This window comes from Odontomachus brunneus, unplaced genomic scaffold (genome assembly GCF_010583005.1).
Source record: "Odontomachus brunneus isolate Ranch 3 - 2012 unplaced genomic scaffold, Obru_v1 Obru_scaffold_087, whole genome shotgun sequence".
In the NCBI taxonomy this organism is placed as follows: Eukaryota; Metazoa; Arthropoda; class Insecta; order Hymenoptera; family Formicidae; genus Odontomachus; species Odontomachus brunneus.
The window spans coordinates 1,266,691-1,283,364 of NW_022639537.1; the positions used below are offsets into that span (position 1 = coordinate 1,266,691).

At 39.9% G+C, this 16,674-nt stretch overlaps 1 protein-coding gene across 4 annotated transcripts in view; it reads left to right on the top strand.

Moving 5' to 3' along the window:
* The window catches only part of LOC116848008 (UNC93-like protein), a 96,457-nt gene that overhangs the window by 48,392 nt on the left and 31,391 nt on the right, over window positions 1-16,674 (top strand). For all 4 annotated transcript variants that reach the window (XM_032823672.1, XM_032823674.1, XM_032823673.1 and 1 more), the window contains 2 exons: window positions 1,971-2,722; window positions 10,288-10,519. In XM_032823672.1, the coding sequence (XP_032679563.1) occupies window positions 1,987-2,722; window positions 10,288-10,519 (968 nt within the window). In that variant the 5' untranslated portion in view covers window positions 1,971-1,986. The remainder of the gene's footprint in view (window positions 1-1,970; window positions 2,723-10,287; window positions 10,520-16,674) is intronic.

The following is a 16,674-nucleotide window of genomic DNA, read 5'->3' on the forward strand; positions in this document are numbered from 1 at the left end:
AGAGAGAGAGAGAGAGAGAGAGAGAGAGAGAGAGAGAGAGAGAGAAGAGAATCCTTTAGATTAGACAAGGCTCTCACAGCAACACGCGCTCGCGCGTGTATCCGCCTTCCTTGTCTCTTGTTTTATTTGTACTTTCTACGCTCGAATCGTGTCACCTGCCGAGATTTGCGGAGCTCAAAACGCAGCCGTAGATCAAGCAGTGCCGCAAGCTGCGCGATTAATATAAGCATATAGATTTCTCTATTTGATTTCGCTCGCGGTGGACGCTCAGCGGGAACACTAATTTATCTCGCGAACATAGCAGCGGATCGCGAGCGTGGCTACGTTTATACCGCTATAATTTTCGTAAGCTTAGATTCCGACGATACAAATCATACAGCCGGGCCCATTTTTCTCGGTCCCATTCCTCCCTCACTCTTTCTCGAAAGGGCTAGCCCCTTCTCTTTTGTGCTTCCTCGTAAGGAACGGTGCGCGCGTAATTACTCGATCTTTCTCGTTCCTAGAGCGAAAGATCGTTCGTCACTTGGCGGACTCGCGGCAATCCCCTCGCAATTAACATACGCGCCTGGCGGCTGATTAATATTTTCGTATCCACTCGTGCGTATACACACACGTACGGCGCCCGCGCCTCGCCGTAGTCCCTCTCTGAGGATTACGCAGCCTTGCCGTTCTCTCGAAAGGTTGCCGTTTGTCACACCGTGTTCAGCGCGCTCGCAGAGACGCCGGACGCGATTCTTGTTTGCGCAGCGGTGCCTCCGAGAAAGTCGTAAATACGGAAAAATAGAATCTCCAACGGCGCACATCTCCCGTATACCGCGCGATAATATTTGAAGTGATCCGCCACGTGTTGCTTCTACACAATAAAAAATAAAACGTTAATTTTAACGTTTTTTTTACATGTCCCACAAAGTCCATTCTAAATTTTGTGTAAAAATAACTCATTCATGGTATGTTATTTATTTTATATTTTCATATTTTCTATCTCCTCGCTTCGTCTATATTATCTTCATTTGTTATCTTCTCTCTTTTTCTTCCTCTCTTTCTCTTTCTGTTTCCTCGCCTCTATTTAGGTTGCATTCCAAAACGTCATTTCCGAGGAAAATTTCACTCTTAAATCTATAGTGTATATAACATGAACTATAGATTTAAGAGTAAAATTTTCCTCGGAAATGACGTTTTGGAATGCAACCTTAATAATATTGTAATGTTGAATGGGTAAATCTTAAGTATAGACGCGGGATGTGCAGAAGCGAGAAATGGCGATCTGATAAAGAGGCGGCACAGGAAACGATCGCAATATCTCCGCGAAGGGAATAACATGTGTGCGGCAAGCGCGGAATCGCATTGATGCGTGCGTACGTCTATATACACGCGAATGGCTTGACGCAATCTAATGTGTCTTATTCGAGAACGGTGACGAAACTCTCATTTGAGAACGTGAATGCTCGTTAATTACAGGCACTCACGTAAGAATGTTTTTATTAAGAGTCTTCAGCGTGTGGGTTAACAGTACTGATAACTCATGCGCATAAAAAGACACTTGACGATTTTTACCTGTGCCGAAGGAAAAGTAGCAGAAGAGGAAGCTATTTTGCTTGATGAATAGTTTTTGATACACCGCGTGTTAATAAAATTCCCCGCGCAACAAGAACGTCATCAATTACCACGTAAATGTCGATGATTAATTCGCCATCAATCGTCGTCGACAAAACGCTGCGACTTGTTCTTCAACTGGTTGCACTTTCCATCAAAATATCGTTGATGTATAGGTTGTTTCATAACATTAGAACGTTGATATGTTTCCCGGCGTGTGTATTGCTTAATGGAATTTTCCACGAAATCCTCAGTGTTAAATATATATTCATAATTAATCAGATGTTTTTCACGTAATAATAGTCAACGGTAGTCACGAAGAACGATCGACTCGAAAGGCACGAAAATAACAAGCGTATTTCCCCTTGTATGTCCAGGTAGCCGACACGTAAAATGGTTGCTTCACAAAACGACGGTGGCAGAAGCATGGGCGGTGGTGGCGGCGGCGGCGGCGGCGGCGGCGGCGGCGGCGGCGGCGGCGGCGGTGGCGACGACACGGTTTACACGGTGACCGTGAGCGGGGTCGGTTACAGAAATGAGGGTTACAAGGACGACGGCACCGACGGCATACCGCCGGAGCCGCAAAAGCCGCCGCAGCTGCCGGCCGCGGACGACGACACGCAGTCACGGAAGTTCAAGCTGTCGCGCGGCGAAAAGTGGCGTATCCTGAAGAACATCGGCACCGTGTCGATCGCCTTCATGGTGCAGTTCACCGCGTTCCAGGGTACGGCGAACCTCCAGTCATCGATCAACGCCAGCGACGGCCTCGGCACGGTCTCGCTTTCGGCAATTTACGCCGCCCTGGTGCTTTCCTGCATCTTCGTGCCGACCTTCCTCATCAAGAGGCTAACCGTCAAGTGGACCCTCTGCGTGTCCATGCTGTGCTACGCGCCGTATATCGGCTCTCAATTCTATCCCAAGTTCTACACCCTGGTGCCGGCCGGCGTTCTCTTGGGTCTCGGCGCCGCGCCTATGTGGGCCGCCAAGGCCACGTATCTCACACAAGTCGGTGGCGTCTACGCCAAGATCACCGACCAGCCGGTCGACGCCATCGTCGTACGGTTCTTCGGGTTCTTCTTCTTGGCGTGGCAGACGGCCGAGCTCTGGGGCAACCTCATCTCCTCGCTTGGTAAGTGAACAGTTCCCTTTAAAGTTCTGACATATCTGGAGTCGAAATTTTAGACCTACTTTCGACCTAAACTTTCTCAACATTTGTGAAGGGTCATTGTAGGTTCAGTTTCTTTTCAATTGTGATCTCAAACGCGATTCTTTCCAACACGTGCATATTTTTTTTTTAATAAACATATCTAGATTTCTTTTTTCTTCGTTGCTACTTTTTCTTTGAAGAATTTTGGAAAATGGAAAAATAAATCTAACTTTCATCTGTACTTGCTATGAGTTTAAAAAAATACAATAGTTAAGTAAATCAAAAGAGATTTAATATTTTACCACGGAACTTTTCCGGACACTTAAGAAGTTAATACATATGGGAACCGAAATTCAAATTTAATAGTAGGTTAAACAAGATCAAAAGAGGTTAATATAAGTTTCAGAGTATCGAAGTAGGTGTTAAGTGGAATATTGAGATCCAAAGAAGAATTAAAATTTCGACTCGCGTTAGTCTCGATACCTTGAAAATGAAGCAACGATTATCAGCCTGATAACGTGTGTAATAATGAATGAAACTATGATTAAACGGTAAAGACAAGCGCATACACGGCAGTAAAATCGATGTATACTATTAAAATTCTCCAACTGATTTGTGACTTTTAGCGCCCGCGTCATATATTTACGTGTACATAATTAACAGTTGTTATCAAGTCTAATTACACTGTTGACGCTTCCCGAGTTAATACCTGCGAACAAGAATAACCAATTTTCATACACCGATAATAATTGAGAGTCGTTCTTATGCGCTTTGACACGTCATGCTAAACGTGCATACACGCAAAAGCAGCTCTCCTTGTTGTCACTTGCGAATGCGTAATAGAGACATTCTAAACATCTCAATAACATGTATCTCAATACTATCTGCGTCTGCTTTTCATATTCAATTGGCGATGGTGTTGTGCTTACAATATATCCGTTAATTACCGCGCAAACATGCCCGCGGCAGAATGTGTGCACAATTGTACGTATCATCTGGCTTATCAGCTTAGATTACCTCACGCATGCCGTAAATGGTTCCCGCGACCAAAAATGGATCGTTAATTACGAAATAGAATTTTATATCGACATCTTCATCTTATTTAATATTGAATTCCACTGCCGTTTTAGAATAATTCGATTATATTTTCTGCAAGAAAATAATTTTTGTATTTTACACGACTTTGAAATGTCGTATGTGAAGATAAAAATTTTCCTGAAACTCCTCTTTAAATTTTAATGATAAACTCTAAAACTTATAAACTAAAGATATTTTGAAGAGAAAGTAAAAGTACAAAATTTTTCAGATATTTTTTTCTAAGTATATACTGACAAAAAATTTGACAATTTTTTGTGGAATACAAAGTTTATTCACAAAAATAAACTTTCTTTCATAGAAATGGATTTTATATTCCACGAATAAATTTTCAAATATTTTTTTGTCAGTGTAATAAATTTTGTTAAAAACATTAGCAAACCTTTGAATAGCACATCTCAGTGAAATATAAACAGCAGAATGTTGATTTATCCTTCGGTTACAAAATTCTACAGTAATTCACGATAAAATTCTCTCCACATATACACGGAGAAAGTTTTGTTCAAATTAAGGAGTCTAGTTGAGCAGAATTTTATTAACTTCAACCGAAATTTCTGATTCGTTCATACTCTTCCCCAGAAATTTGGTTAATCCAACCAAACTTTTTTTTCTGTATACACTAAGAAAGAAATTCTTGAAAATATATTTGTGGAATAAAATATTTCGCGGAAGTAGACTTTATATGCCACAAATAAATTGTCGAGTGTTTCTTTCCCAGTGTACGATCAGGCAAATTAATTTTGGTTTCGCGTCGTGCGCCGGTACTAGTAGAAACAGACCTTACGGTCGGACGACAGTCTGACCGAACGCTCGATTTTACTACTGGCGCGCATATCCTTGCACCGTCACACACCTTGTGCACGCACCGTGTGCGAGGGACAACGTAGCCGGTGAGGAACTCGTCGAGCGAGAGAGGCCGTGAAAGAGAGAGGGACGGCGGGAGCAGCGTCTCGCACTCGGGAGAAGAAACGAGATTTATCCGGTATAAACCCGCGGTGGTCGGTTTCCGTACTACCTCGTACGCATTCCCCGATACCGCGTGCGCCTCCACGCGTGCGCTCGCGCGTTTCACAAGATATCATTGTGTGTCGGGTCTTGTTACGTGTGCGAAGAAACGTTTCTTCGATTTCTTCGTCGGTCGAACGCGCCGCGCCTCGAATGTGTTCGACCTGACGCTATTTCGGGCAGATCGTAATCCCGCGAGATCCGGTAACAGAGAAACGATCTCTGCCGATTATTACAACGACACGTGGCTAAGCCCCACGTCGTATCTGTACGTCATACTTAAGCACCTGTAGACAATTAATTTCCAGCGAGGTCATACGCCGATTATTTAGACACGAAGTTATGACGTCACGCGTTCGTCTGAACTTTTTCGCGTTGCACCTCCTTTCTTCTTACGTGTAGTACTTGATCGCGGATTCATGAAATTGCATCGCACTGCACGTATAGAGACACGTCACCTGGTTTGCGCATAAGACCGGATCTACAATAGGTGTAGTGTAAATCTTTAACCTTTTGCCTATAATTTCTAGCGTAAAGCGTTTTCTGCGATACCTAAACAAGTTGACATTATAGCTGGCATATGGCCAGTTCTCTTAACGCTTAGGAATTACGACTTCAGATAGCAGTCAGAAACTCATTTACCCGAAAATTACATCATAATTTTATGAATTTTATAGTAGGTTTAAAGCAAAAAGCTGAAGGCCTTGCCATGCCTATTGCAGATTCGGCCTTAATATAAACGACTTAGATAAGTAATAACTCGAGGATGAAGCAATGTAGAAAAAACATTGCACACGATATTAAACGACACTGATGTTTATCATTTAATGTAATCACGACAGCAATGGATTTATTCATACTTCCGAGAGTATTATTGGATGAATATGGATGGTACGAGGCGCGGTGGTTAGAAGCTGGTTCTTTTCTTAAATTCTCACGCATGAGTGGAGAAAAATCGGTGTCATTGGCGCCGGTAATATTCGCAAATACGCGACAAAGGTCAAGATTGTTTGGAGTCCTTGTTGAGGTCAGTGTGTATGCAATATTACAGCGATGAATGGCACGGTACGAAGGCTACGAGCCGTGGACAGATAGAACTGAATATTTCCTGGAAATCGCCGAGACCGCTGCGAAACGATTCGGTAACACTTGTGCGCGCAAGTACGAATTTTTTTTCATGTTATGACATCGATTATGGCAGAGAAGCTGATTAAATATATAGCGCGCACCGATCGTATTTATATAACGAGATAATCGTCTCGTACGAGGTCCAGTTTATTTTCGCCGCAAGTTACGAACGAATTAACATTTTAATGATTTTAATTATACAGGAAATTACAGTTATACATCGCGACCCTGAACCCGTGATCTTTTTAATTTTAACGACACACTTTTAAACGGAATTGGTTTTATTTGGGAATTGGTTTTTATTTGGGAATTGGTTTTTTATTGCAGGAGATTTTGTTCGGGAAACTACGGGATTATTATATTGTTATTCTGTGTCCTCTCTTCCTTTCACTCTTTTTGCGCAACTTTTCCTCTGGCTTTGGATTTCCCAATTGGAATCGTAACTTCAATTATTTGACAAATCGAGAGAAATTCTGATTAGAAAATTTTCTACAGTTGGATAAGAATAGAATTCCCAATATCGCAATATGATACGAACAAGTTTGGGTAATCTGATTGGAATCCATGTTGGGAATATTTAGGGAATTTTTACACGGGACCCTAATTGCCTAAAAGGCAATTAGTAGAATGTTCTATTGTCTCTTAACCATTCACCTCGAGTTTATTAACTGGAAACGAGCAAGACACCGCTAAAAAGATCCATCATTAAAATTAATCTCAGCAATCATGCATGCACGTGCGGCACGACGTTTTTATGTGGCCGCTGACACGCTTACATACGTCCCGCGCTTTCCATTCTCCGTCAACACGTGCTCGCGGTTGGACACTCTCCATTACACGATCATTTTTCCACTGACGAAAATACAGAACATTCGTCATCGTTCTCTTCGTTCTCAAGGCTGTCTTCATAACCTTTCGTAACCTTACTGAAACGGCCGTTCCGTGATATCCTTCGCGCGTTTTTTTCCATCGATACTTTACCTTTCAATCAAGTGACTCGATTGAATAATTTCCGCGCGAATGATCCTCGTGCGTGCTCCGTTAAAAAAGCGGACTTCGCCGACAAGCGCGGAGACGATAAGTAGAGAAGATCGTAAACGCGGCATAATATTATTAGCGCCGGTACGGTGAAAGTTCTGGCCGGCTTGGCGGCGTCAAGCGTACGGATTAGTCGACGTAAATTCCAGAATGACGATAAGTTTCACGTGGAATTGTCGATTAGTTCCCGTTGGAATTATTTCACGAATAACCGTGCGAAATTTAGAGCGCAGCATCTCTGGACGCGGCAGGAGAAGACGCGAGTCACATGTCTCAGTAGTTCCAGTCGACGATTTAGCTGGCGTAAAGCGCGCGCAGCCGATCGATTTTTCGCGCCGACGTGCAAGATAAAAGGATCACTGTCTGGACACGCGCCTAATCCTGGACATTCATTCTGCTCTTCAAAATATGAATATTTGAACTTTTAATATAGAGAACATATAGATACGTTTGCACTGTGTTTCATACGTATCTATACGTCCGACTGTCTTAAAAACAGACAAAACGTAATCTACGTTATCGAAGTCGTTGCGAAGTCATTGATGCATCAGTTTATATGCGTTGAATATTAATAACAAAACTTTTCAGGCGAAGCATTTAAATATTCATAATTTTGTAATAATTTTGTAATTTTCTTTTGATCTTAGAAAAATTCTCTTGAGTCCATATATAAGGTTTTGTTAAAATAATAATTTTTGGTGCAAGAAATAGCATTTTGTAACTAGAGTTTTTTTTTAGATGCATATATTTTACGTTAAAAGTTTCAATGTTTAAAGTTTCAGTGCTTAAAGACGAGACAAAAAAAAAATGTCCAGAGTTAGATGCATGTCCAGGCATTGGTACTTTTACCTTCTTCTTTTTATTTCGTCGACCTGCTTGTTACGTATTCTGTAATAACGATGTGCGTTCCCAGCGAGTGTTGTTACATTTCGGGGCGCGTAGCGACTGCTCGACTCCTAGTCGACGTACCCGATTTAACTCGGCGAATACCAACGAGATCGTTCGAGAAGATTCCGTGCAAACGAGCACATTCGAACGCGCATCGTGCGCTTCCTCATTGGCTCGAACATGCAGCTGCGTGGGCCGCGTTTGCACAGCTGCGGGGGAATTTCTTTCTCGCGATTATTTGCGAGCGAGCGAGTGAGCGAGCGTCTTCGCGCTGCACTTCGCCGACCGGTTCAGTGATTCTGTCGACGGGTCGTCGATTTTTCCACCGACGCGATTCACTGTCAGGGCCGAAATAACTCTGTCATTTCTGCCACGATATATACATATAACAAAATACAGGTGAATGTTCGCAAATGTTTGACGAAACGGTAAATTGCATTGGAGATATCTTCCTGCATAAATATGCCTTGCTTCACGTGAGTTACCATTCGCACGACTGTAAACAAAGTGACAAAGTCAAAGTCAAAGTCATAAAATCAAAAATAGACTTCAGTTCTGATGTTGCTGCGGGTCGGTTAGCATATGCATACATTTTCGGGCCAAATTGTTTCAGTCCATCAAAATCGGTTTCATCATGCCTAAATTTACAAATTTTGAAATGGCAGATATGCACTTTGCCTACGGTTTTGCAAATGGTAACTCACATGAGGCAAGGCACATTTATGCAGAAAGATATCCCAAACGTGATTTACCATGTCGTAAACATTTGCGAATATTCATCGCTATCTTCGAGAAAAGGGTTTTTTTGTAAGGAATACTGTTGATCTTGGAAAGTCTATGACAGTTAGAATACTAGTACTAGAGGAAGCTGTTCTAAACAAAACAGATTATTACTACACGTTTAAATTTTTTTATTTCGGAAACTAAGCCGTTTAGCACACATGTTTATATGAACTTTTTTACTTGAAATAAACCAAAGAATCGCTCTGTTGAGTATGACAACATACTTAACTAACACTCTGTATATATATTTGGGGAGTGTATTACACACACATATATATACACATACGTATATATATATATATATATATATATATATATATATATATATATATATATATATATATATATATATAGAGAGAGAGAGAGAGAGAGAGAGAGAGAGAGAGAATTTAAATATTAGCATTTAAAGACTAATACAATAAGAAAATCCAGTTTTTTGCACGTATCCAGGAATTGATACTTTTACCACATGTACTTTGAGAGTAGTTGCTTACAATTTTATTATAATTTTTATGTTCGTGTAAGTGATTAATAATTTATCAAATAATGACAAATAATGAACTTTCACGACTGAATTGGCAGTTACCTTACAACGACAGTATATTTTCTATTATAAATGAGGGACTGTACTCTTCGCGAGTAATTTCCTCCAATCACATGAAAGTAATATCACTAACTGTGTAATGTTCGAATTATGGAATTTGCGACGAGAATCAAGACGCGAATACTCCAGGCGATCAGGGAAGAGTCTCGACAACGGTGAAATCCGCTCATGAAATACTGATTTATGAGGACTTTGAGCTCGCTCGTACAGTCACGCGCGAGTCTCGTTCTTTTCCTCGTGTCCTAGCTCTCGAGCGACGATCGAGAGGAGCTAATACGTTTCCGGTACGGCGTAATAGGTCAATCTCTTGACTTCCCGCTTGTACACCTTCACCTGACGATTCTTCTTTTGTGATTTGTTTGCGCGCATAGCGAGCTGATATAATCGACTTGGTGATAAATCGTTGTTCATTCCTTGAGTTATCATTGTAAAGTTTTACGTAAGTAGTTTCCTAAGTTATTCGCTCGTTCAAATACTAGACGCTCCGATCGTGCAGTTTTGCGCATCTGACGGAATATAATGCTCGAATTGTCCTTACTTCATGAAATTGGCAGTAGTCTTTTACATCATACAGAAAGATACATACTGCATTCAACTAAATGTTTCAAGTATTTCATAAGTTTATACATCTGCAAATTTACCAGAAATTTACATCTTAAAGCATCAAATTTATTCAAAATTCTGGATTTTAGGAAGTCTAATATTTTAATAAAAAATATTCGATTCGCTTACTACGTATAGTCGAAGGGAAAATCATTGAAAATTGATCTGTGAAATGTAAAGTTTATTTCTGCAAACAAACTTTATATCCCACAAACAATTGTTTTTTTTCCTCAATGTAGTATCCTTTGAATAATATTTTACGTAAAGCAAAGGTCAACAAACAGAAATAGAACTTAGCGGATCGTCGCGAATCGTCGCGTTCGTCAAGTGGGTGTAAATTCGAGGAAGTTCGACAGTGAAAGCGCAAACATCGTGCCTGAAAGATCACTTTCAAATTGTGCAGTGCTGAGCGACGGCGGTCACGGCGGCGGAAGTGGCGGCAGCAGCAGCAACAGCACGGACAGCTGGGACAAGATCAAGTTGTGCGGCGCTGATTTCTGCATCCTCGGCAACGGAGGCCACGAGAACCTGGAACGGCCGCCGGAGTCGGAGATCTACGAGATCTCCGCGATCTACCTCACCTGCATCATCGTCGCGGTGATCATCGTCGCGCTCTTCGTCGATCCGCTCTCCAGGTGAGTGCCACATTTCAGTCTCGTCGCCCCAAAATCACACTTTTGAGAGAGTGACTTGGCTCCTTTTTTTTACTCCCTCTTTTCTGTTTTTGACGCGTGCACGCAAAAAACATTTCAGTTGACGCAACCAAATAGGAATCCTAATAGGAACCAACTGAAAATTAGGTGATCAGAAGCGATATCTCTGTTATAAAAACTAATATTTCTGTTGTCGCAACCGAAAATATTCGTCTGAACATTCAATGATATTAGAACTCGGTTGAGGCAATTGAGAACAATTGACTATACAGAAGCCTCATAAAAGAATTTTTCTGTTCCTACAGCCGAGTTTTCGTTTGATCCCTGAGCAACCGAAAATTCGGTTGCACCAACAGAATTGTTTTTTCCGTGTGCGTGTTGGCCGACTTTTAATGTCGTCGTCGTCGTCATCGTCGTAATATCTTGCGACGGAAATTCCGTCACAGATTTGCGCGTCAGCCAGGCAAGGACACTAGAGAGTAGCAAGAGGCTGGCGAACCTGGTTGCCTACTTTTTTTTCGGCATGACGCCGGCAAATTGAGATAACGCGTCGTATGTTAATCGCTCGGATTTGCATATTCATGCAAGCCGGCGGAGATACCGTCGATTTGCTCCGCTAATATCGTAAGTCTTCACAGTGATATTGGAGCGTCGATGTTTCGTAGATCGCAGTCCACCGCTCGTCGTCGATGAGAACGTTGATTAGAGAGATCGCTTTGAGAGCAATTGCCGCCCGTGCACTTGTAAATGGATACAAGGCCGCGCGAATCATCCTTTTCTCATTCTTTTAATTACTAGCATCCCAGACAGCACAAGATCTTTAGAGGATGTTCTAGAGAGGTTCTCAGGACGTTGAACGTTCTTAGAATGTCTTTAGGATCTTGTGAATATATTTGTGTTGCCTGGGACCGTTAAAAGTCATAAATATACATGGTACAAACGAAAAGATAGAATTGAAGAAGTGTCTTGAGACGACTGCCTCTCGGCAAAAATTCAAATTAAGCTATAAGGCATTATTTAACGTTATAAATCAGGATCGAATTTTTTGACGTCTTTTGAAGCTGCAAAAGCTGAAAATGTATAATGAGATCCCGACTTTACTGGAAATTTACCGCAAAACTCGTCGGAATTTTAATTAATTGCTAAAATATCCGTTATCTCGAAGAGTTACAAATTACGAAAAATGGTAGCTTCTAATTCAGTTCTCGCTAAAGCCGGTTCAGAATTCAGATCAGGAAATATTCCATGAGAAATATCGGTTCATAATTTTTTCATCGGTTTATCGGATAAAATGCTATTATGGTCAGAAGTATCCAGTTTAAACGGATACAAAAATTTATTGGCATTTTGATCGAAAATTTGTTAATTTTTTATCGGATAATTTCCCTCAGTGCGGATGCAAGCGTCGGGCTATTTTCAATGCGAGTAAACGTGAAGTAGCAGGCAGATGTTTCCTCGGTGCTCTCCCACGAGGTTGGGACAAACACTTTGTTTCATTAGTGTCTACCACGTCACCGATCTACGCGAATAGGATGCGGCCCGCTACAGAGAAACTGGTAATTGCGCGTCGGACTAACAATAAAGCCTAATTACAAAGGTAGAGCGTACCCGCAATTATGCACCGCATGAAAGGTGACACGGGCGGGATGTAACAAAAGAAGCTCTGCCGCTCGTACCGAGCTCTGCCTTATCGCCGCGCGTACAATCGCTGACAATGATATATTTTATCCGCGATTTCGCAGCTATGAATTGCGCAGCTCAAGCTGTCATCGTACTCGCAGTCGCTTTACGGATATATGGCAACGGTGAGCAATCGCATCGTGTTTTCGACCGTCTGCTCCCGATATAGAGCAGTGATCCCTCACTTAAAGATTTGATAAGCGCGCGGTTTGTTATTTTGGTGTCTCTCGTGCGTGTCGTTGACTCCTACCGCGAGAATATTCGAAAGATAAAGGAAGAAAGATTGTCCCGCGCGAAAATATCGCTAATAAGTGGATCTGTTATTTTAAAGAGAATGCTTGTAATGAAAACAAGTCTCTTCCAAAGTGGAAGAAAGTGATGAAAGAACTTTTGTTTATCATTAGATATTCTGTTTTTTGAGTCACCGCGGAAAAATGCGATTTAGATATTGCTTCAGCCGTCGAGAGGATGCTAAAGTCGATGACGAATACGAAAAATGTCGATAATGTAGAGGCGATTGTTACTATCACGTTATCCTTCTCGTACTTTTTGTACATGTTTACGAATTTTACGTAAATGTGTGTTGCTTTGTTTTACATATTTAATCACACATATGTAGAAATCTTTCCGCACACTTTTCCGATATTTCTAAGCTTTTAAATATAGATGTAAAGGAACAGTTCTTTAAGCCCATCTTGTGGCATTCGAAATCTTAAATTATTTTTTGATAAAATTGTGTTTTTATCAGGCCAAAAAGAGCAACAATATTTGGTAACTTATTTAAAAACAAATACTAAATGAATGTTTGAGTTTTACACGTATAATTATTACGTATTATTATAAGTATATAATATTTGCTTATTTAAACAAAAGAGAGCAACCGTTCTCATAAGCTCCATTTTGTGACATATGAAGTCTTAAGTTATTTTTTTTATAAAAGTATAACTATTAATGGGTAAATTAAAGATATATAAATAATTCTGTTAATTCCGTTATAAACTAGCAGAATTGACCAATAACTGTTTGCTGGTTACAACGGAATTAATCGATAATTGAGTTAATCGGAATTTGCTAAAAGTATAACATTCAAGCATATTCATTAGTAGTTTTCTGTAAATAAATTTTCGAATCTTTTTACTTTTTTCAAGCATATTCGTTAGTAGTTTTCTGTAAATAAATTTTCGAATCTTTTTACTTTTTTCAAGCATATTCGTTAGTAGTTTTCTGTAAATAAATTTTCGAATCTTTTTACTTTTTTGGCCTGAAAAATAATTTACCTTTTCAAGTTTTCTTTTCAAAATTAACACGATATTATATTCTAGAATAAGAGACCGAATCGATTGTTCTGACATTGTGCAGAAAAGTTGACTCATGTCCTTTATCCACGGCTAAATGATTCGATTATTGTCGCGTTAGTCTCGATTGTATGTTGCTGCCGACGTTATCGGATCGTTCATTTCGCAGAGTCACTCGTCATCGAATGTTATCTCCCAAAGACGGCGAAAACGATCAATTTAAAGTTGTTTTCACGGTGCGTCGCCGGCGACTTCCGCTCGTTTCGTCGGCGATTTCCGGTTGTGAGTGTGTCTCATCGGCGAGGACTCGTGGTAGCGATGCGCGAAAATTGAGAGAGCCAGGAGATATACTCGCGACTCTGTATATACTCTGCAACATTACGAAACACAGTTTGATAGACGTGATCAGCGGAACATCAGCTTGCGCGCTCCCTCTCCGTCTCCATTTCGGGATCCACCTGTAACCATTGCTCTGCTTATGATTGCGAAATAGCGTACATCCGACAGGATGCGGCGATTGCGTAACGCCGCTGTACGTAGCGTGAACCATACTTATTAAAAGTCGGTAAGTTTCTGGAGGATTGCGTTGCGTCAACGCCGTGAGCGCGCGTATCCTTCGGCATACAGCGACTCGAGAGACTAGTTTATGCTGGAAAAAACCCCGTATTTTTCTTTTCACAATGTGCCGCGAGATAATTATCACGAGGCCTATCGTTTCACGCGAGTTTTCCGTTTATCCATGAAGCGGCAAAAAGTCCAGAGACGTCGGTTAGCATAAAGAGAATTGATAAGGCGATTGCCACCGAGTCAATCTTGATATTAGAGTATGCAATATTTTCTGTTTCTCACGGAACAAAAATATCACAATAAATATTGATAAAGCGAAGGGATCGTCGCATACAGTTTAATGATTCTCTGCTGTTGAGCCGATGAAGTAATAACTATATTCATCGTTGCAATTACAGTCTATCTACGAATTCAACCAGTACAAAATTTGTCACTATTAATTTACCTTAGAATCGTAAATATGGGTAAAATTTGCCCAAATCAACTAGAAAATATTGAATTTTGAAAAAAACATTTTTTTTTAACTACTTAAATTCTCAAAATATTTGAAAATTTATATTTTTTATTTAAATTTAAATTTTGCGGAATATATAAAATTTTGCGGAATATATAAAATTTGTGTGAAGAGTGTAGTTTATTTCTGTGAAATAAATTATATATTTCACAAATAAATTTTTAGGTATTTTTAGCTATTTTTTTTTTAGTATAGAACTACATTTCTCAACTACTTGAAAAAAAAACATTTTATTTAAATCATTTTTCTAGGAGCTATGGACAAAAATGTTGAGTAAAATTTACCCATAATGAAAAAAAATATTTGAAAAATTATTTGTGATATTTAAAGTTTATTTCTGTAAAATTAAGTTTATTTCTGCGAAATAAACTTTTATCTCACAAATAAATTTTCAAGTGATTCTTCTTAAGTTTAAGATTCGTGTAACTTTTTAATATTTAGATTTTTAGGATTTTAAATTCCTCTAGTGTGGAAAAAATAATTAGATAACGAAATAGCGTAATACAATGTCTCGCTGACATTGTCTAACCGCACATACACACATATACACACACACACACACACATACATACTCTCAGGCATGCTATAAAAATATATAACGTTGAATAACACCGGATGTGCCCCGATATTATTCCCGGAAGCGTCGGAGATCCGTCTCTGTTGTCGGTGAGATCCTTTTCCCGCGTTGTTCATCCTTCCGCGAAGAGATGGTCAAGGACGTGCGCGTCCATCCGGATATAAGCAACTCTTAATGACACGTTAGCTGCCAAATTGTTATCGGGCCGATGATTAGATTGCAATTTAATGTCGCAAAGTCTTGCAAAATGCGTGCCCGACACGCTCGCTTGATTATGTGTCGTCGACGACGACGTGGAAACGCGCGATCGGCCACCCCGTGCGCGATTGATACAGTTGGCCTTCCGCCGCCAAGATGACGGGATATCGTTAATGTAAGAAACGTAACATTCTTAATGACACGAGAGTAACTGTAAACTGGAGGGAAAAAACCTCTTCTTTCCAGCGGATAGGTCTCGTTTTCTGTTCGTATACTTGACTGATCCGCCTAAGAAAGCGAACTACATTTTATTTATATTATTAGGCCAAAAGAAGCAACAATATTCGAGAATTTATTCAAAGAAAACTGCTAAATGAATATGTTTGAAAATCTATTTTATATCTGTAATTAAGTACATGACATTAAAACTGTAATTAACTACATGACATTAAAACAAAACATAAAAAGTAATTTTTTGTAAAATAATACTGGCAATATGCCTGTTTCTCACGGAATAAAAATATCGCAATAAATATTGACAAAGCGAAAGGACAGACGTGTGTAGTTAACGATTCTCTGCCGTTGAGCTGATGAAGTAACAACTACGTTGTAATTGCAATTAATTATAGATGATCTACGAGTTCAAAATTTGTGCAAGCCAGTGCAAACCAGTGCAAAATTTATTGTCACTAATTAACCTTAAGGCTTTAAAGATGGATAAAATTTGCTCAAGCCAACTTAAAAGATACTGAACTTTGAAAAAAATGTGTTTCGTTTTTTAAATATAATTTTTTTTCAATTTTATTGAATCACAAAAATATTAACACATTGAGAATAAGATACTTGAAAATTGAGAGAAAAGATGGTTAATCTCACTACTATACTAATTTTACATGCATATTATTACTATTATTTTAATACAGAAAAAATATGGTTGGTCAAAACTAACCGAAACTAATTCAGGTTATCAATCATTTTTTTCTCTCAATGCACGTAGAACGTTATTCCGCTTGCAATTAAGTCGATGAGTGCTATCGTGTTGGGCTGATTCATGATTGTAATTACGGTGTTATGGCTCTACGGTTTTCTATGACGACAGACTCTCATTGTCTCTGCACGCGTTGGACTTTGCGGTTTATTTACCATTGCCCGATTTAATTACCTTGCGGTTTCGACGAACGTAACTCATTCCACTCGGACAACTCGAACGACGTTCACGCTTATCGGGAGCTTGTTTAGATTTTATCGTGTAAACCACCGAACATAAACCAGCGATTTATCAAAAGCCTATAGATGCCTGTCACTC